Source organism: Hemitrygon akajei, chromosome 32 (genome assembly GCF_048418815.1).
Source record: "Hemitrygon akajei chromosome 32, sHemAka1.3, whole genome shotgun sequence".
NCBI lineage: Eukaryota > Metazoa > Chordata > Chondrichthyes > Myliobatiformes > Dasyatidae > Hemitrygon > Hemitrygon akajei.
In genome coordinates this window covers 15,236,747-15,258,590 of record NC_133155.1, presented here as the reverse complement: position 1 = coordinate 15,258,590, position 21,844 = coordinate 15,236,747, and the positions used below count along the sequence as shown (strand labels likewise).

Sequence of the window (21,844 nt, the reverse complement as noted above, 5' to 3'; positions counted from 1 at the left end):
CCACGCTGGACTTCGAGGCAAAAGGTCCTGGGACCGAATCTGGCCAGCTCTTTGAATGCTTTCGATCTGTACTGAGTTGAGCAACGAGCTAGCAACTCGTAAAAAAAAAAGAGAGACAAATGCTAAAGAAACGGCAAGGTTGCTGCCTGATGCGCCTCACACCACATAGAGGAATATGTATATGTATAAAGAAGTGTACATTTAAAATCAAAAAGCAGTATTTCATAAAGCTCAATGTTACTTAGGAGATAGTGTTTATTAAGTTGTGGGTAGTGATTCAGAATTCCGGTAGTATTGCAGAATGCATATTTATTGAATGATGTTTCTGGTGGAGTAGCACATAGTTTAAGTGTTAGGTTGTATGGAACTATTGCATGAGAAGTATGTAACGGTTTCGAATTGTTAGGCTAATTTTGCCTTATTTGGAGCATTGAAAGTGAAAATAGCACCAAACAGGAATTCTTTCAGGGAATTGTTTCAATCAAAGCAAGAGTATAGTATTAAGTCGTTAAAGAAGCTAATTAGGCTCTAGTTATGCCATACCTGTCAGCTGCTCTGGAAATCAGACAAAGCAAAAATATACAGGGAATCTGAAACACATTTTAAAAAGGCTATGAGTATAGAGTCCAGTCAGGAGCAGTAATGAACAAAGAATAATGGAAATTTTCTCTTTCCAGGCACTCTGTCAGCTTGGCTATTATATATTTTCTGTTTTTATTTATTAGATTCCAAGTCAGCTAAAATTGCTCATATTTTTCCACATTTATCTTGTGTCAGTTGTAACAATAAAATATATTGTAGTTGAATAAATGATATGGGAAGAAACGGTACACTGTTAAGCAAAAGGCACTTCAACAACTATGAACATCTGGCAGTGATGCAGTCAAGGAAGTATTTGGGCTGCGAAGGCACAAAGACCCACAATGAGCGGTAATTTTTCATGCTCTGCTGGGAGTACAGTGAGGAGCCGTGCAATTGAGCACCCCGGCAGTGCAGGATACACGGCTGGAACCACGGTTCTGGTGAGAACGTTAGCAGCTGTTACCGGAGCCTGCCCTCTTTGTGCCTGCACCCCTCCTCCTCGCCCCTGAACTTCACCTGCTCCTCTTGTAGGAGCTGAAGGAAAAGAGATTTTATTGTTCCTCCATTCCCTTCTCCTCACTTCACTTCTGCAGATTTCCTTTTCATTTCCCTATTCCTCATTTTACTCCACAAATACGTGCTATAATCTGACTTCCCTCTCCCTTTTTTCCCTCCCTGCTCAGATTTCTTTTCTCCTGATTTTTTTTTTACCCCTTTTAGTCCTTCTGACTTCTTCCTTTAAAACTTTACTTAAAATCAGAATCAGGTTTAATATAACCGGCGTATGCCGTGAAATTTGCTAACTCTGCGGCAGCAGTACAATGCAATACATGATAATAGAGAGGAAAAGAAAGCTGTGAATTACAGTAAACATATATTAAATAGTTACTTTAAATAAGTACTGCAAAAAATAGGAAATAAATGTAGTGAGGTAGTGTTCATGGGTTCAATGTCCATTCAGAAATCGGATGGCGGAGGGGAAAGAAGCTGTTCCTGAATCACTGAGTGTGTGCATTTCCTGGGTAATGGGGGTCCTTAACGATGGATGCCGTCTTTTTGAGGCATCTCTCCATGAAGATGTCATGAATACTATGGAGCCTACTAAGCTGACATTTGCAACATTTAACAGCAGTTTTGATAAGTACACAGACAGAGAGCCATGGACCAAATATAGATCCTCCCCCTCATACCAGACGGTGATGCAGAAAGATGAAACATAGTTCATCTTTCACCTGGGTTACAAATATTCCGGAAGGAATATTGTTTACTTTCATGAAAACGCTGAAGCTTTATATGGCAAAATCTTCGATATCTCTTCAAATGTCAGCGTAACAGAGTCTTGTTTCCGTTTAGATTCCATCGCACAGAGGCTCAAGAGTTTGTCGAAGGTAGTTTCGGAGCACGACGAGAAGTTGCAAGTGTCAATCGCTCAGTCTCAAAATGTTCAAGAAGGCTTGGATAATTTACTGAATTGGTTGGAAGGTGTTGAAAAGAGTTTGAAAAATCAGGATAATTTGCTGATGTCATCTGCAGCAGTCCAGGATGCCCTTGCCCAAAACACTGTGAGTTTTTGACCGGACATTTGCTTTTTGAAACAGTTAAATGAACCATACTTAGTTTTATCATGTCTTGTGACAGTCTCATAATCATAACCATGATTTTCTGGCATGTCTGTCTAAACAGATTCTTTGTCTCCTCAGCAAGAATTTTGCACTCAGATGACCCATTGGTGGTTAACTCGCTCACTCACTCTCTACCATCACAGTAAAGATATGAATCTCACTCACAGTAGCCTACTGGAACAATCAACAGCTAATTATAGCAATGAAATGTATGGTGAAATGCAGTCGTGTCACTGAATATAAACGAGTATAATTTGTTTTCTGTATTTCTTTTTCCAGAAATTAAAACAGGATATTGCTAGTCATCAAAGCAGCATTAATACCATCCAGGATATGGTCCGTGGTTTTCTTGAAAACACCGATGGAGCAACGGCTTCCTCGCTGCAAGAGAAGCTTGAACAGTTGAACAGCCAAGTGCGAGCGGTGTGCAGTGAGCAGCAGGAGAAGGAGGAGAGGCTGAGAAAAGTGCTCCCCAAAATAGAGCAGTTTGAGAAGCTGATGCAGGACGTCGGACAGTTCATAGAAATCAAGTCTCAGAGCCTGGCAGCTGGAGGAGATCCCAACAAAGATATTGCTCATTTTTCGCAGAAAATGCTGGTGAGTACATTGTAAACTTCTCCTTCTGGCTTAAGTACATGAATGTTCATTTAAATGGGGCTAAAATATCATTTCAGTTAACCTGAAAGATGTTTGACAAACAGCTTGATATGTCCAGCTCCATTCTCAACTACATAACCTATCCCTGTGGTGCGGTTACCTAGCACATTTGGCTGGCAAGCGGAAGGTTGGTGGTTCGATCCCATCTGGGGATGGGAACTGAGGGGTTCCCCTTGACATTTTAACTTAACTCGCCATGATAAAGTAACAAATCACTGATTTGGGGTGGCACGGTAGCATAGTGGTTAGCACAACGCTGTACAGTACAGGCAACCCAGGTTCAATTCCCGCCACTGCCTGTAAGGCGTCTTTACGTTCTCCCCATGACTGCGTGGGTTTCCTCCCACAGTCTGGTTGATAAGTTAATTGGCGATGTAAATTGTCCTGTAATCAGGTTAGGATTAATCGGGGGGAGTACTGGGTGGAACAGCTTGAAGGGCTGGATGGGCCTATTCTGCGCTAGATCTCAATAAATAAATAAATTCATATATAAGTAATGACACAGTCCATGCCCAGTATGTGTACACCATTCTTTTTTTTGGAAATGTGTACACCAGTCGCTCATCCTTAATCACTGTTGTGAGGGTGGAGATGAATGGCCTTCTAGACAGCTGACAGTACTTTCATTTAGCCAACATGCATGCTGCACTGTTGCTAAATAAGCAAAGATTTTCCATGGTTGTACCACTGCTCAGACTTCCCTCAGCAAGCTCTTCAGACCAAAATGTAAACTGGAACAGACTCATTCTTGTCATGGACCCCCCCAGAGGAGTTCATGTTCATGGCTCAGCTCTTGACCGTCCCAAAGCTCCAACTACAAGGTGCGCAACGAGAATAACAAATGTACTCGCCTCACCTGTATAACATGGCCACCACATTGGCCGACCCTTGACACTGAGGATGACTTGCTTCCACTCTGGCTCTGTGGGTCTGATAATTAATGAGGGCAATGTGGGAACCAAGAGGTTTCCGCAGGAGGTGTAGGAGATGCCACTATAAGCACCGCTGTAGCAATACCAGGGAACTACAATCCCACCCAGAATGGTGCAATTTACTTTATTTGTGCCACGTCACGTGGCCTACCTGCCCAATTCTGTTATCAGTGGCATGACACCATGGTATGTGCGCCACCCACTGGATGCGCTGAAGCAGTTTGCCTCGGTTCTTTAACAGCATTTCCCAAATAAGTGACAGAAATAGCAAAAAGAGAACCCTCAGTCCCAAACATTGACTCTTTATTCCTCTCCATAGAGGCTGCCTGACCTGCTGAGTTCCTCTGGCACTTGGTTTATGTGTGTTGCATCTGCAGAATCTCTTTTGTTTCCAAATAGCTCCTGGTCTCCCTCCTAATCAACACCTCGCCATGGGTAGTGCAGACTTAGAGGCATGTTGCCACTCCTGTATTGCTGGTATGGGCGACTGAAACATCACCCGCATCCCCACCCTCCCAACAACCATACTCTTCAATCTCATGAATTGTGCTGTTCGTTCACCATATGGATGGGAGAGGCGTAGGGAGCGATGGTAGAACAGAGAAACATAGAAAACCTACAGCACAGTACAAACCCTTCAGCCCACAATGCTGTGCCGAACATGTCCTTACTTTAGAAATTATCAAGGGTTACCCATAGCCCTCTATTTTTCTAAGCTCTACGCACCTATCCAGGAGTCTCTTAAAAGATCCTATGGTATCCACCTCCACCACCATCGCCGACAGCCCTTTCCATGCACTCACCACTCTGCATTAAAAAAATATTACCTCTGACATCTCCTCTGTACCTACTTACAAGCACCTTAAAACTGTGCCCCCTCTTGTTAGCCATTTCAGCCATGGGGAAAAGCCTCTGACTATCCACACGATCAATGCCTCTCATCACCTTATACACCTTTATCAGGTCACCTCTCATCCTCCGTCGCTCCAAGGAAAAAAGGCCGAGTTCACTCAACCTGTTCTCATAAGGCATGCTCCCCAATCCAGGCAGCATCCTTGTAAATCTCCTCTGTATCCTTTCTGTGGTTTCCACATCCTTCCTGTAGTGAGGTGACCAGAACTGAGCACAGCACACCAAGTGGGGTCTGACCAGGGTCCATAACTGTAACATTACCTCTCTGCTCTTAACCTCAGTCCCATGGTTGATGAAGGCCAATGCACCATATACCTTCTTTACCACAGAGTCAACCTGCGCAGCAGCTTTGAGCATCCTATGGACTCAGACCCCAAGATCCCTCTGATCCTCCACACTACCAAGAGTCTTACCATTAATTCTATATTCTGCCATTATATTTGACCTACCAAAATGAATCACCTCACACTTATCTGTGTTGAACACCATCTGCCACTTCTCAGCCCAGTTTTGCATCCTATCAATGTCCCGTTGTAACCTCTGACAGCCCTCCACACTATCCACAACACACCCAACCTTTGTGTCATCAGCAAATTTACTAACCCATCCTTCCACTTCCTCATCCAGGTCATTTATAAAAATCACGAAGAGAAAGGGGGTCCCAGAACAGATCCCTGAGGCACTCGACAGGTGCATGGAGTTCTGGTGCATTTCATTGGAACTAGGTAGAATAATAGGTCGGCATGGACTAGATGGACCAAAGGGCCTGTTTCTGTGCTGTAGTGTTCTATGACTTCATGACTCTTAATGTCAGAGGTTGTAGAACCACCACCTTGAAGGTGTACCACGTGTTCTGAACCATCCGAGGGTGATCTTGTGTCAGAAATAAAATAAATGCATCTTTTAAATGAGTTTGAAGTATTCTGAGTATATTTTACAACATTTAATTATATTATTGTAATACTGCTTCCAGACAACACCTTCCTTTGATAAACATGTTAATTTGGCATGTCTCGCACTGTAATATGCTATAATGTTATTTTGGAAAGTACAGAGAACGGGGAAAATTCCCTCTCAAGTGTGATTTATATTATTTTCGTGGAAAGAGCAGCATTGGCATTGGTCAATGAAATTACACATTTAAACGTAAAATAAAGCAGCCAGTCTGTCATTCTTACTTCGAGTATCTATGTGTTTGCTTTACCACAGGATGCTAGCTCTGAAATGGTGAAGCAAAGGGGAGACCTACAGGCTCTACAGCAGCTAGCAGAAGAGCTGACCGCATTTGGCATTTTAACAGAAAAGGATCAGCTCATGGAGACTGTCAAAGACCTGACTAAAGGATACAAAAATCTAGAACTGACCATTAAGAAGAGGTAAGAGACAGAGATTCTTCGTAACTACAAATCTGGGCCATTTCTGAGCTATATTTGTCTTTCTGGAGACATGAGCCCAGAGTTCATTAAAATAAATGTGTTTGCTTTGAGGGGGAAAAAAAGCTGACTAAATCAAAATGGACCTGATTCTTTTGAGTAGCTTGCTTCAGTGTGATTTTTTTTTCCCTTTTTAGTTTTTAACCCACTGTTTTCCTTCCCGTTTTCTTGCTTAGATCCATCAATTTCTGTCAAATGATGAAATGGCTTTTTTTGTTTCAGGGCCTCCAATAGTATTACCCTTCAGCTGGGCAATAGATTGTGTAAAATTTATCAGATCATTTAACTCGCCCTCACTCACCTTGAAGAGCTTGATCAAGTTGTATGTAAATAATAAAGTTCTACTCAGGGAAGCAGTTAAGACATGATGTCTGCAAGTAGCAAAAATGTGAATAGGGTCAATGATGAAAGCAATAAAAAGCTGTTCCTTGTGAAGGCCAGAATGTCAAACTGGAGCAAGGCTGAATATTATAAATCGTGGACTATCCACACTTAAGTGAAAAGCATTATTATCTCAGTATGTTAATTATTTTCAGCAAACGTTTTGAACTCTGGGTTTTTGAAATGCAATAAATGATTCGACACCACCTCGGTTTTACTGCAATAAGTTTGTTAAACTTTACAGGGTGATTGCTTTTGAATTCCTTTTGTAATTGGGTAAATGAGAACCATTAACATTTTGGTCCTCCACTATCTTGCTGCTTGTTGTCCTCTCTGCGCCTTGTGGTGCATCCAGCGGTGGCCTTGCTTTTTCTTTACTACTTTTGTCTGTTTTTTACGAGGCCGAGTTGCTAGCTCGTTGCTCAACCCAGCAAAGATGGAAAGTGTGCAAGGAGCCAGCAGGATTCGAACCTGGGACCACTTGCTCCAAAATCCGGTGCGGATGTCATTACAGCATCGCCTGCCTTCCTCCGCTATCTAATATTCTTTATTTAGAAGACATTGCTTTGCCAGACTTAGGGAAATAAAAGTGGGATCTCCCAGTAGCCACCCATTTTAAATCCCATTCTGATATGTGTTGTCCATGGCCGCCTCCACTATCATGATGAGGCTATACTAAGGTTGGAGGAACAGCATCTAATATTCTGTTTGGGTAGCCTCCAACCTGATAGCATGAACATCGATTTCTCAAACTTCCGCTAATGCTCCCCTTCACCATTCCCCATCCCCTTTTCCCTCTCTCACCTTATCTCCTTGCCCCCCTTATCACCTCCCTCTGATGCTCCTTTCCCCCTTTCTCTAGTGGCCTTCTGCCCTCTTCTATCAGACTCGCCCTTCTCCAGCCCTGTATCACTTTCACCAACTTCCCAGCTCTTTACTTCATCCTCCCCCCCTCAGGTCTCACCTGTCACCTGGTGTTTCTCTCTCCCCACCTTTTAAATCTACTCCTCAGCTTTTTCCCTCCAGTCCTGCAGAAGGTTCTCGGCCTGAAACGTCGACTGTACACTTTTCCTTAGATGCTGCCTGGCCTACTGTGTTCCTCCAGCCTTTTGTATGTGTTGTTAGGGAAATATCTTCTCTCATTAGATTCTTTGCAGTTTTGCACCTCAAGTGAACCACAAATATAAAGACTTCTTGTTGATGTATTTAGCAATATTGATTTGTAGTCACTAGTTGTCCATCAAACTGAAACCACATTTTTCTTTCTGAGTATCACTGGATTTGTCTGAAGTGAGCAGTTTTTTTACCGCTCTACTTGATTACTTTCTCCCTAAATACAAAGCAGCAGTTTAAGAAGTAGTTTTATATATAACAGGCTCAAACTGGCTTTGCATCCTGAAAGAGATCAAACTAATAAATGACGTGCTGTAAAATTGACATTGATTCTCAGCTCGAGCTGATTTGTTAGGTTGTTTTTTTTTGCTGGTGTTATTTTAAAGCCAGTTAATTGGCCGCAGAGTGAACGTGATGATCGGCAGCTCGGAATTGACAGGCAGCAGTGAGCTGTCACTCTGGCTGCTTCATATCTCCTCAGTCTACACTAAGCTGGTGTGAGTCTTCTGGCAACTTCCTGAACAAAGCTGGGTAATTTTTAATTGACGTACAGCGCGGATTAGGCCCTTTGAGCTGCTTCACCCACTTTAATCCTGGCCCAATCACGGGACAATTTACAATGGCCAGTTAACCTATCAACCTATCTTTGCACTGTGGGAGGACACCGGAGTCCCTCCCACAGTCATGGTCAGAGGGAGGACGTGCAAATTCCTCACAGGCAGCGGCGGGAATTGAACCCAGGTCGCTGGTAGTGTGAAGTGTTAACCACTACCATGTAGAGCCTTTGAGCTGTATGTGGCAAATCCTTTGCAGGAGCCTCCATCTGACCTGCCATCAGTACACAGAACCTGCATGTTATTGAATATCTGTGACAGTCACAGGCATTCAGAATTATTATATTTTTATCATTTATTTAGCTATTAAATGTGTTTTATAGGACATAGTGAACACTTGCGTTTCAATTTTTGTTTCAAGTTAATTGTATTTATTTTAAGTAGATTACTTAAAACTCGCCTTCCATTTTCATTGCTTTTTTTTTCCATTTGAATAAATAAAGTCACTGAATAATAGAAGGATTTTTCAGGATAACCACTGGGAAACAGCAGGAAATTAGTACTTCGTCTTGGACCCCAAGCAGAATGCAACATCAGTGTGCAGTTTGGAAGAACAGAAGTTCAGGACCTCCCGACTTTTGAGAATTATGGGGTGAAATCTTGGCAGTTCCATGTGGAAAATTGAGACCTATTGTTGGCTGCTTGAACCTAGCACACAGAGTCCTGACTGAAATCCTTCCTCCTATTGAGAAATAAATAAAGGATGTTATTCAGAATGGTCTTTTCTCGTGGTCACCGTTGCCATGGGAAATGAGAAATGGTAGCTCAAAGTAAATTTAATATCAAAGTACACATGTCACCATATACAACCCTGAGATTCATTGTCTTGTGGGCATGCTCAGTAAATCAGCAAAACAAAATAAGAAAAGTAATGAACTTTGTAATTGTATCCCTATTCTGAAACAGTTCAGTCTACCTAGCAATTTCAACATTAGTGGCATTTTATAACAGCAAATGAGCATGTACAGCTCTGATTGTGTCTCTCTTTTTCAGGGAGGAAGAGGCAATGTCCTGTCAGCAGAATCTGACCGAGTTCACTTCTCTGGTGGAATCAGTTAGAAAATGGTTAAAGGAAACAAAGGCGAGCATTCCAAATTTTGAATCGGCACTTAATACGGACATAATCGAGCAACAGATCCAGGAAGTAACGGTATGTTTATGTACAATAAAACATGTATTATTTGTGCTTTTTGATAGAAGATCGATTTTTTTTTTAGTTTTAGTGTGAAAGTAGATGCTAAAGATTAAATAATCCGTAAATGGGTTTCCTGAATCTTAGTCGGGCAAGTTTGCTCAGCCATGTTATGTGGAAACATTTGCTGTAATTTGGTGGAGAATAGGAAGGAGTATAGCCCATCCAGGATGATGTAATCATCATGTGACCTAATTGTGCATAATATTCTGAGGAAAGAAGCACAAGGAAAATCATGCTTCTGTTTGCAAACGATTGAGTGAACTAGTATGATGAGGCTTCTTTTGATTATCAGGTCCTGTTGGAAGACTGGTCAGCAAAATCTCCACAAATTCAAGAAATAAACCATAAAGGAACTGAGTTAGAAAGTCTCATCATGGAAATAACATCACCTGATACAGCTTCGTTAACTAGCAAGACAGGTAATGTCTTGGATCAAGAAAATGCAGTTGTTTTGTCACTTTTTAAATTTTGTCCTCCACTTTAATGTTCTATATATTATTGAAAGAAGCTACACAAGTTATTTGCTGAAAATCCCTTTCAAGACAATCTTGTGCCACCTTAGAGCATTATCTAAGTTTCCCTTTATCTCTCATGGCATCATAGATCACAGGAATAGGCACTGTAGTCGACTGAGTCTATACTGACCATCGGGCACCCATTTACCCTCATCCCACTTTATCGTCCCACATTCCCATCAACTCTGCCTAGAATCTGCCAGTTACAGGACAACTTATGGAGGGCTCATGTCTTTGGGATGTGGGGAAAAGATCTGAGCACCCAGAAAAAACCCATGCCATCAACAGGGAGAACATGCAAACTCCACAAAGACAGTGCCCAAGATTAGAATCAAACCTGCGTCATTTGAGCCTCTGTGCAGTGCTACCGGATTCTGAAGTTTTCCACAAGCTGATTCACGCCTGTGCTATCATATTGATTTTTACTGAAACACTTTGTAAAACAAAATATGACGCATGCACAGGAGATTGTGTTTCAAGTTGTTTCTTGTAACATTGTCTTATTGTTTCTCATGTTTATTTTACATTATATAGTTAAATGTTGTTTAATTTCTTAACGATCATAGTTTCTAATTAACCCATTCTTCATCAGTGTGCTTACCACATTAACATAGACTAACTTTGTCAATGTTCTTTTCATCTTTAGTTTATTTTTTCTGTTGAGAAAGCAGCAGTGCACTTATTAATTCCCATAATTGATCTGGCTTTATAAATGTTCAAGTACTGGGCATGTATTCAGGGCTATAACTTATTCTCAACTTTCTCTCACTGTTGCATTTTCCCTAACTTACCCTGCTATCAATTGAATTGTTTTAAAGTAAGCATTTGTACTCTGTGAAATAACCTTGGATAACCACGGATAAATTTGGGACACAAGACACTTTGGATGCTCGAATCTGGAGCAACAATACCTCCATGCTTTCCTAATGACATTTCCCCCTGCCATTTCAAAGGTTTCAAAGGTACATTTTATGTCAGAGAAATGTATACAATATACATCCTGAAATGCTTTTTCTTCACGACCATCCACAAAAACAGAGTGCCCCAAAGAATGAATGACAGTTAAATGTCAGAACCCCAAAGTCGCCCCCAGCTCCCCTCCCTCCCCTGAGTAAGTGATAGCAAGCATGATCCCCCTCTTCTCCCACTGGCAGAAAAAAAGCATCGGCACCCATCACCGAGTACTCAAGAGTGCAGCAAAAGCAATGGTAAAGACAAACTTTCAGTTCTCCAAAGACAACGTTGTTCACCCAGCATTCAACATACCACAGGCTCTCTCTCTCTCTCTCTCCCTAATAATAAGGAAGAAAGAGATGTCTCCCCTCTCACTGTGAAACGGAGACATAATAAACAACTCGTTGGTTTACGATGTTAAAGATCTGTTGCGCTGCTTTTTTCGAGCTCTGAGCCTAAAGATCTCAGGTCTCTGGGAACACAGTCAAAGATGTTCCAGCTCCCATAACACACTGGTATGGGACACTAACCTTTGATCCCCCGTCTCCAGAGCCCCGAGATCCTAGGGCTCCAAAGCCGAGCCCTTGGTGTGCCAAACAACGGCCAGTTGTGAAAACCCCAAGAGTGGGTCCCATTCCCACAAAGAACTGTAGTCAGCATGTAACTCCAGGTCAGGGTCTTCAAAAGAACCCTGAAAGGGAAAAATAGAGATATTAAAGATGAAAATAAAGCTGTTTCCAAAGATGCAAGCAAAGGAGTTGCCGTTTAGTGCATCATCACTTCGCTCTGCCCCTCCTTATACATCCCCCTTTTCTTCTCTCACCTCATTTCATCAAGAACTTCCCAGCTCTTTACTTCATCCCTCCCCCTCCAGGTTTCACCTGTCACCTGGTGGTCCTCTCTCCCACCTTTTAAGTCTACTCCCCAGCTTTTTTCCTCCAGTCCTGCCAAAGGGTTTTGTCCCGAAACATCGACTGCACTTTTTTCCATAGATGCTGCCTGGCCTGCTGAGTTCGTCCAGCATTTTGTATGTGTTGCTCAGATTTCCAGCATTTGCAAATTTTCTCTTCTCTATGTTTTAATCCCTAGGTAAATTTATAAGACCATAAGATATAGGATCTTATATATTTACCCAGGGAGTAAAACACGGAGGAATTCTATCTGTAAAGTGATTTTAAATGTCTATAATTTATTATGTAGTAGCTTTTGTGTGTTGGACTTCACCAGCAGAACTTGGTTCCATTTCATTTAGTGAAACCAAATTCTGGAAGAAAGGTACAGCAGGCGTGTGCTCCTAATTTGTACTTTTAGAGCTTGCAGTAGAGGATAAGGTTTTGATGATCCCCAAACGGGATTGCTTATATGATGCAGTTGGTTGCCTTGAGCTAAAGTGGGTTGAGTTCTTCAATCAGTAGAAGTTATTCCTAGCAATGGGAAGGTGATGGAGTCAGTGTATACAGACTAAATATTCTTGAAATAGAAATGAAACGGAAGGAAGTTTACTCCTAGCTAACACTTTTCACAGCCCTTGGGATTTTCTAAATGCCGATATTTATAAAGCAGAGTCACCAACATTAGAGTAGGGAAACATAATAGCTAATTTGAGATTTCCCCAAGCAACAGTGCAAAAATGACCAAGTGACAGGATAAATAATTGGCCTGGAGGCTGGAGAGCTCCCTTGTTGCTCTTCAGATAATACCAAGGAGTCTTCTATACAGCACACACAAAATGCTGGAGGAACTCAGCAGGCCAGGCAGCATCTATGGAAAAAAAGTGCAGTTGACATTTCAGGCTGAGACCCTTCTGGAGGACTGAAGGAAAAAAGGTCAATCAAGAGGACAGATAAGATGTGGTTTGAAGTCTTATCTAAAACGTCGTACCTGCATGAACTCAATTTATTTCACTGCTGCAAAAATGTGTTAATCTGAAGGACACAAGATCTCTAGGGCGGTATACAAGCTCACAGCCATTCTGAAACATAAACATTTATGTCACTATTAAAGCCGAACTCTTATACATTCGGAGAGTTTTCAAAAAAAAGTTTATAAAATGGTGCCCAGTATACAAAATAGATTATGACAAACATAGCTGAAACTATCCATGCTTGCTACGCCCAGTTGTACATTTGAGATTTGTGCACTGCTGCAACACAGTACAAAGGTTTATTTGTACTTTTTAACAAAATGCTCATCTGTAAACTGTGTTTGTTCATGTGCTGTAAAGTTCCACCAAGGGGACCCGTGTCTGTGCTCAGAGTTTGTTCCTAACTTTGGCGTCCCGTGTACTGTTTTGTCTCCCTGTTGTTTGCATAGGTTCTGTGATGATGAATGGTGGGGTGACTGCACCTAGTGTGAATGGGCACCACAGAAACAAAGGTGAGAGTTTTACAAATCTGAGGAGTGTCCATGTTGGGTTTTCTATCCATTTTACTCCTGAGTTAGATTCCCATTGTTGGGAAGTGAATAAAGACATGTCATTGGGAAAAAATGCAAAATTCAGAATTGCATATTTTCATAGTTTTAAACAACACAGTGGGTGACTGGCCTATTGAATCTATGCCAGCTGTCAACATTCTCCCACTCATTGTATCCCCCTGTGACGTACTCTCTCGCATGTGCACAGCAGCTGCCCCAAATCTCCTGATCGCCAGTCAATGGTGTGAACATCAATTTCTCTAACTTCGGATAATTTCTCCCTGCTCCCTCCATATCTTTTTTTCCATTCCCCGTTCAAGTTACCCTTTCAGCCCCTGCTCTTCACCTGCCCACCACCTCCCTCTGGTTCCCAAACACAAGAAGATCTGCAGACCCTGGAAATCCACAGCAACACACACAAAATGCTGGAGGAACTCAGCAGGCCAGGCAGCGTCTGTGGAAAAGAGTAAACGGTCGATGTTTCAGGCCGAGACCCTTCATCAGGACTGGAAAGAAAGAGAAGCAGTCGGAGTAAGAAGGTGGAGAGGGGAAGAGAAGTACGAGGCAGTAGGTGATGGGTGAAACCGGGGGAGGGGTGAAATAAAGAGCTAGGAAGTTGGTGAAAGAGATGAAGGGCTGGAGAAGGGGAATCTGATAGGAGGGGGTAGAAGATCATTCCGCCTTCGCCAGCCCTTTATCTCTTTCACCAATCATCTTCCCACCTCTTAATTTCATCCGCTCCCCCCTCTCCCAGTTTCACCTATCACCTGCCACCTTATACCTCTTCTTCCACTCTCTCCGCCTTCTTAATCTGACTTCTCCTCTTTCTTGCCAGTCGTGATGAAGGGTCTCGGCCAAAACATCAGCTGTATTCCCCTCCATAGGCGCTGCCTGACATACTGACTTCCTCTGCCATTTTGTGTGCTTTGCTCAACTTGTCTTTGAATCTGGCAAGAAACTTGATCTTGGATTGCTAGAACTGAGAGACTGCGATGGTGGTGACCCTGTACCTCCTAGTAGAACTCCACCCACCCGAATAAAGCTATCAGTGAATTACAAGAACTTTGTTGCTAGGTAGTCACAGGAAGAACATTTGCCCATATTGAGCGAAGGTCTGATCAAAAGTCATGTTCTGGAACTTGCAATAATTTATGAATAGCTTGCACCAGCACCGTGATAATGGAGAAATCTCACAGGACTTGATTGCAGAATGGTTACTTTTGGCCCATCACATCCATGCTGGCTCATTGAAGATGGTGATTAGTTCCACACCCTGGACACTTCTCTGTGCCCTCGCCAAAGTCATCCCACCATAGTTGAAAGTTCAAGTTTCAGCCGTACGTGAATACAGCCAAACGAAACGGTGTTGCTCCGGAGCCAAGGTGCAAAACGCAATACCGGTGGTCATACACAGCACAGAGCACATGTACAAGATATCGGTAAAATACATTCCGTGACTCGGAGTCCATGAACATTGCAGAAATCTGCATTCGGTCGCAATACGAGTTGTCTTCTGCCAAGCAAACTCTACTTGGCAGCGCCTATGCCAGCTTTGGTGCCACGCCACACTGCCTCCCGTGGACGCCTCTCACCAGGACGGCTGCAAACAGGCAGCACTGTGACTTGACGCCTAGACCTTGAAGCTCCCCCTCCTTTTACCCCTTCTGTTCTGTATTTTGTTTATTCAGTTCTGCCCTGAGGGTCACAGTGAAGCCTGTCTCCTCATTTAAGACAGCAAGCACACATTGAGTTCAAAACAGGCTCTTTCTCGTATCATTCTTAATGATTTTCTCTTCAATTTTACCCCATGACCTCTAATGCATGACTCCTCCTCCAACAGATGTAACACTGTCAATTTTCCTCATCATTTTGTACAATTTAGAAATTGTAGCTTGCACCTCCATAATATAATGGGACAGCACAGTGGCATAGTGGTTAGCGCAATGCTTTACAGCACTAGTGGTCCAGGTTCAATTCCCACCGCTGCCTGTAAGGAATCTTTATTTTCTCCTCGTTACCTCTTGTGTTTCCTCTGGGTGCTCTGTTTTCCTCCCACAGTCCAAAGACATACCGGTTGGCAGGTTAATTGGTCGTTAAAAATTGTAGTGTGATTAGGCTAGGGTTAAGTTGTGGGTTGCTGGACAGTGTGGTTTGAAGGACCAGAAGGGCCTACTTTGCGCTGTATCTCAATAAAATAAATAAATTTTTTTTCAAGGAAGCAATGAGATTAACACTGAGTATCCCAGTAGAATGCTGCCATTCCTCTTCCTCCAGTCCAGAAAGCAGCTATCTGAAGCAACCTCTGCTACATGCATATATACAGTTAACCAGATACACTGTCTGTGCTTCCTCGCTTTTCCTTGGGGTAGCTGTTTTGTACTCTTCTCCAAATTAAGTGTCAGAAATCCATCCACTCATGAAAATTGCGCATATTTCAGATCTATGTCCGCTGTTCAGATAAAACGCCCTGAAAATGTTTTGCTTTAATGTGGAAGGATTAATGAAATACTATTTCTAATTTCAGCTTAGCCTCTTTAGCCCTAAAGATGAACGTTTCAAAATTTGATGAATTTTAACTTTATTACAGTGTTTGCTATTTCAGTGTTCAGCTCAGTCTTGTTTGTACATCTTTATCTTCAGTTCAGTATTAATTTAAAAATGAAAGTTTAATTGGATCTGCTGTGCAAATCCTTCAACATTATTGGCTGGTTCTGCTGACAGTATCATTGCTGGATGTCTTGACACCCCAGGAGTAATGGCCAGCAAGTGAAATGGGACAGGTGAAATCAATATCACAGATATCATTAGATATTTTTTGAGAAGCAAACACGAGGAAATCTGCAGGTGCTGGAAATTCAAGCAACACACACAAAGTGCTGGTGGAACACAGCAGGCCAGGCAGCATCGATAGGGAGAAGCGCTGTCGACGTTTCAGGCCAAGGCCCTTCGTCAGGACATACCACCAGCATTTTGTGTGTGTTTCAGGTATTTTTTGAGGCGGCTTACTTTGAGGTTTGTTTTGTCTCCGACTCTTTTAAATCACATATGCTCACTGACTCTTTCAACTTTTTGTAGAACTTACAAAGATCCAGCAGAATGTGGCCAATGTGAACGACGACTATAAAACCCTTGGTAACATGCTGAAGGAGACACAGGACCATCTAATGGCCACACTTAACCAAATGCGAGAAGTACAGGAAGAAACTGCCTCTATCATGAACTGGCTGGAATTAAAAGAACAGACTTTAACCTCTTTAAGTTCATCGTCAATCAAAACGCAAGCAATGAAAGAGCAAGTGGAGCAAAACAAGGTGATTTTATTTGTGGATTGGAGTCTGTAGTTCATGTTATGAGGTGTTTCTGGTCTCTCCTTTTTACGTTCCTATTTTGTGTGATTTTTGATTGGGGCAGACTGGCTCTGCGGCCTGAAGGTAACGAACGACACAGAGCTAAATTGAACTGAACTGAATATGCCTGGACTGGCTGGATGATATGTAGCTTGGTGGTTTGTACTCTGTGTGTTTCGCTCTTTTGCATGAATTGTTCTATTTTTTGCACATTGGAGGGGTTTGATGTTTTCCTCTGAATGGGTTCCATGGTTTTCCTTGTTTCGTGGCTTTCTGTGGGGAAGACAAATCTCAGAGTTGTATACTGCACACATACTTTGATGATAAATGTACTTTATTATTCCCAGAAGAATAATGCCACAGTTAAAATAAACCAACTGATCTTCAGCTTGTGAGTAGCTGGAGTATTTTTCAAGTAGCTCGTTTGGCAGGTGAAAGGGAAAGTTGGGACTTCATCACGATAAATAATACCGGATGAAGTTTCCTTTGTCATTTGAGTAGAACAAAAGTGAATGAGTGTATAATTTCAGTTAAAGTGAGAGAATGAGTGCTTGTGTCAGGCTGCAGTTTATCAGCTATTATACTGAATACTGCCTCCAGTGTTCCCCAGACCACAAGATAACGTAATGTTGTTCATCTGGAACTGAATCTTCATTGCCATTCAAACAAACAATTACCTTTTAATTGAATAACAGATTAAACTGGGATATGCTCACTTTTCAAATGTTGTCAGAATGATGAAAGAAATGGATAAAAATAAGGTGAATTTCTTAAATCTTATAAGCTCTACAAAAATCCCACTTAAAGTTAAATGTGTAGTTCCTATGAAAGGGGAGTTGCATTTTGAAATAGCAATGAGGCCTTGATTCTTGAAGAACAAACATATCAAAAAGCACGATGCTGACTGAGATCATCCTAGGACATGCTGGGACACCTCATCAGTGATGTAACCTGGGGTCACCAGGTGCTTCAGATCTCCCAACATCAGAACTCTAACCGAGGCGACCTAGCCAGGGTTGATCAGGTCCTGGCTTGTGTCCCAGCCCCGGTCACACCTCTTGATCCACAGCCATCTGGAGGCTCGCTCAGCAACCTCTGTGACGGTCCTGATGGCTCTTTTCTTTATAGCCCCCATGGTGCCAAGGAGAGAGTAGGTTCTGCACAGTGAGCAGCCAGCAAAGCCTCTACACCCCCCTCTATAGGCTCACATCATGCCCTCCACCCGTCACAGGCACTGCTCTATCAGTTCCTGGTATTTGGTTTTCTTCCGCTCAAATGCCTCCTCATCCAGTCTTCCCAAGGAACTGTCAGTTTTATTATGACCACCTGCATCGAGGTTTCTGACAGAGTGATGCAATGAATCGATGGAGAATAGAACGCAATGAGCAAATATTACAAATAATGAACCCAGTGCTGCCTTTTAATGAAAACACATTTGCAAAGTTGTTGTAAATCTTTGAATTTCTCTTTTATTTAGGTTTATCTTGCTGAGCTCGAACAGAATTCTAGTAAGATCGATAAACTTAAAGGGGCATTGAAGGACTTGCTGAAGAAAAATCCAGACTCACCAGATGCTAAGAAGTGGACAGAAATGCTTGAACAAATAGGTAAAACTAATGCTATTCTCATGTAAATATTCCATTTTGTAGAATGGAAAACTTTGTACTCAGCAAAATTAGAAGCAGATAGCAAGAGAGCTGCTAAATAATGTTTGGACTTCTACTTTAGTGCAGGATAAGCACCAAAGGGATCATTTGGGCTGAAAGTCCTGAGGGGAAACTTAATCTTGCTTTGAAATCTAGATCAAAAACCGGAGAAGGGAAATTAAGTGACTCTGGTAATTACATGAAAAACTTTGGCCATCTAACTCCATATGCAAATTGTTATAGATAATTAAAATCTCTTAAATATCAAATAGATACTTGTTTCCTTTAGCTCTCCAAGCATGGATTCTGTTCTCAAAATAGCAAATGAACACATTTTTAAAGCGATTGAATCAAGCGGAAATCCTAATGCTAAGATTTTCCCAGATGGATGTCTGATAAATATTGGATTTTTATAGCCTTTCAAAATCCTGTAATAGATTAATGTGACTCCATTATGATATATTTCATAGATATCCTTAACTCTTGAGAAAGACTACCTCAGTGTAGAAATTCCATCTTTGTTCACTGGTGTTAAATGTAATTTTAATTGATTATTATATTTCCTCTCGGTACTCTGGTCCACACCAGTCATTGTATGGAACTGAATATGAGAAGGTGAATATAATCGTTAACCAATCTAAGATGTCTTTTTGGATCTAGTTTCAAAACTAGTCTGCTACCCTTGTGAGTAGTCTTTCACCTGATGGAATGTATTCGGTAACATTGGCTTCACTTCTTACTTGGATCCTTTTGCCTCGAAGTGGAGTATAGGCCATCGACGAGCTCCCGTCTCCATCGTCCTCTGAAGTTGATGGTACGGTTGGAGTCCATCAACACTTCTGCAATCCATGGCACCCTCTGTACAGGGGATTGGCCGATACAGCTTCACCAGAGCCCTGTAGGCTGGCCTTGCCTGTTTCCACCTCTCACAACAATGATGACGTGGGGTTGGACTTGGAATCAGAATCAGATTTACTGTCACCAGCATATGCCGTGAAATTTGTTCACTTTATGGCAGCAGTACAATGAAATACATGATAAATAAAATAGAGAAATTGAGTTACATTAAGTATAATATATATATATAAAATAGTTAAAATAAGTTGTGCAAAATAACAGAAATAAAAAAAGGAGTGAGGTAGTGTTTGTGGGTTCAGTGTCCATTTAGAAATCATATGGCAGAGGAGAAGGAGCTGCTCCTGAATCGTCAAGTGTGTGTCTTCAGGCTTCTGTACCTCCTTCCCAATGGTAACAGTGTGAAGAGGGCATGTCCTGGGTGGTGGGGATCCTTAATGATGGATGCTGCCTTCCTAAGGCACCGCTCCTTGTAGAAGTCCTTGAGTGTTTTAGCTGACAGACCAAACCTCCTCAAACTCCTAAAGAAATAAAGCTGCTGTCTTGCCCCTTTGTAGCTGCATCAATATGTTGTGTCCAGGTTAGGTCCTCAGAGATATTGACACCCGGGAGCTTGAAATTGCTCATTCTGTCCACTTCTGATCCCTCTATGAGGATTGGTGTGTGTTCCCTCCTCTTGCCCTTCCCAAAGTCCACAATCAGCTCTTTGGTCTTGGTGATGTTGAGTCCAAGATTGTTACTGTGACACCACTCAACTAACTGGTATATCTTGCTCCTGTACATCTTTTCATCGCCAACCAAAATTCTGCCAACAATGGTTATATCATAAGCAAATTTATACTTGCTGTTTGAGCTATGCCTAGTCACACAGTCATGGCTGTGGAGAGAGTAGAGCAGTGGGCTAAACACACATCCTTGTGGAGCGCCGGAGTTAATTGTCAGCGAGGTGGAGATGTTATTTCCAATCTGCACAGATTGTGGTCTTCCGGTTAGGAAGTCGATCTTCCAGTTGCAGAGGGAGGTACAGAGGCCTAGGTTTTGTAGCTTTTCGATCAGGACTGTAGGAATGATGGTGTTAAATGCAATAAACAACATCCTGACATGGGTTATTTGCATTATCTAGGTGATCCATGGCTGCGTGGAGCTGTTGAGATCAAGTCTGCTGTAAACCTATTGTGGTGATAGGCAAATTGCAGTGGGTCCAGGTCCTTTCTGAGACAGATGTTGATTCTAGCCATGACCAACCTCTCAGAGTATTTAATCACTCTAGATGTGAGTGCTACCGGACAATAGTCATTGAGGCAGCTCACACTGCTCTTGGGCAGTAGTATAATTGTTGCCGTTAGGGAGGCTAACACGGGCTTTAGATGTCTTTTATTCTGCAGCTTCCTACAAAAAAAATTATTTTTTCAAATGAAATGGTATGTCTTTTTAAAGTCTTTTCATGAATTTAAAAATAACTTCTGAGCTCTACATAGCATAAATAATTTGTAGATTGTTTACTGCAAAGAAAATAGCTTTTTATTTACTACCTTCCAAGTTATTAATACATACATGGAGAAAAGTATAGTTTTACAATAAGGAATATTTCAAAATTACTATATGAATGACCAAGTTTGTGTATTTAAATAATGCAGGACTGAACTTCCCATGGTGAGAGAGGAAATTAACTTGAGTAGAGTGACTGAAATTTTAATCCTGAATGTATCTGATCTTGAAAGACATTGTGAGATGTTCCAGTCTAAATGCTTCCAATTTCCTTTATAATTTATATTTGCTACTTGGGTTAAGGCATTATTTTACTCTGAATTTAAAATGGTCTTTTTTTAATAAGTTAACATTATGGGATTACAGATTTTAAAAATCATTTTGCATTGCATTGATGGTAAGCACAAAATATCTTCTATGGCAAAGTCAGGAGGCTGAACCAATGTGTATAATATTGCACATTAAGCTTTTCTCAGCATAAATGATCATTGTTATGTGTGTTATTTCTAGAGTCAAAGTGGGCACGTGCCAATCAGGCGATAACTGAGAGGCAACAAAAACTAGAAGAGTCAGCAGATCTTCTTTCAAGTTTCCAGAACACAGAATCACAGCTCAGTCCATGGTTATCAGAAAAGGAATTAATGATGAGTGTGCTTGGTCCTCTGTCAATTGATCCAAATATGCTCCGTGCTCAGAAGCAGCAAGTGCAGGTAATATTTAAGTAAAAACAAAAAACTTCCAAGAACTGGATAAGTTTTTGGGCACTGCTTGGCTTTTATCAGTAGCATTAGTGAAGAACTACTTTTACAAATTATAAATGTAGGTAAATGCCACATTTTCTAATTTTTAAAAATTTTTGCCTGTGCTTCATATGTAAGATGCCTCAATTCAAGGATAACTTACTGCAGCTGACTTTGTGTTCCAGTGCGAGATTCATTCACAAAAGCTGCATTACGCTTGATAGTTGCTGTTCTTCAAATCTGGCCAGCTCCAACTGCAAATGATGTTTATGAGTTTAAGTACGGGATCTAGAGTATGTGTACTTGCTTCGGGGTACTGCTTCATCACTTCATAACACCAGAGTCCTGATGTACAGCACAGCTATCAGCCCAGTCTTAACTATGGATCTGAAACTTAATACCTGCCCTTCCAACAGTGCCCAGTCAAGCAGTGATGATGGTTG

At 41.7% G+C, this 21,844-nt stretch overlaps 1 protein-coding gene across 4 annotated transcripts in view; it reads left to right on the top strand.

The window, feature by feature from the left end:
- The window catches only part of macf1a (microtubule actin crosslinking factor 1a), a 564,022-nt gene that overhangs the window by 393,032 nt on the left and 149,146 nt on the right, over positions 1–21,844 (top strand). For 3 of the 4 annotated variants that reach the window (XM_073034464.1, XM_073034466.1, XM_073034463.1), the window contains 9 exons: positions 1,936–2,144; positions 2,484–2,801; positions 5,915–6,081; positions 9,240–9,396; positions 9,734–9,860; positions 13,224–13,286; positions 16,401–16,636; positions 18,150–18,279; positions 21,172–21,371. In XM_073034464.1, coding sequence (XP_072890565.1) covers positions 1,936–2,144; positions 2,484–2,801; positions 5,915–6,081; positions 9,240–9,396; positions 9,734–9,860; positions 13,224–13,286; positions 16,401–16,636; positions 18,150–18,279; positions 21,172–21,371 — 1,607 coding nt within the window. The remainder of the gene's footprint in view (positions 1–1,935; positions 2,145–2,483; positions 2,802–5,914; positions 6,082–9,239; positions 9,397–9,733; positions 9,861–13,223; positions 13,287–16,400; positions 16,637–18,149; positions 18,280–21,171; positions 21,372–21,844) is intronic. The other variant, XM_073034465.1, reaches the window with a different exon arrangement.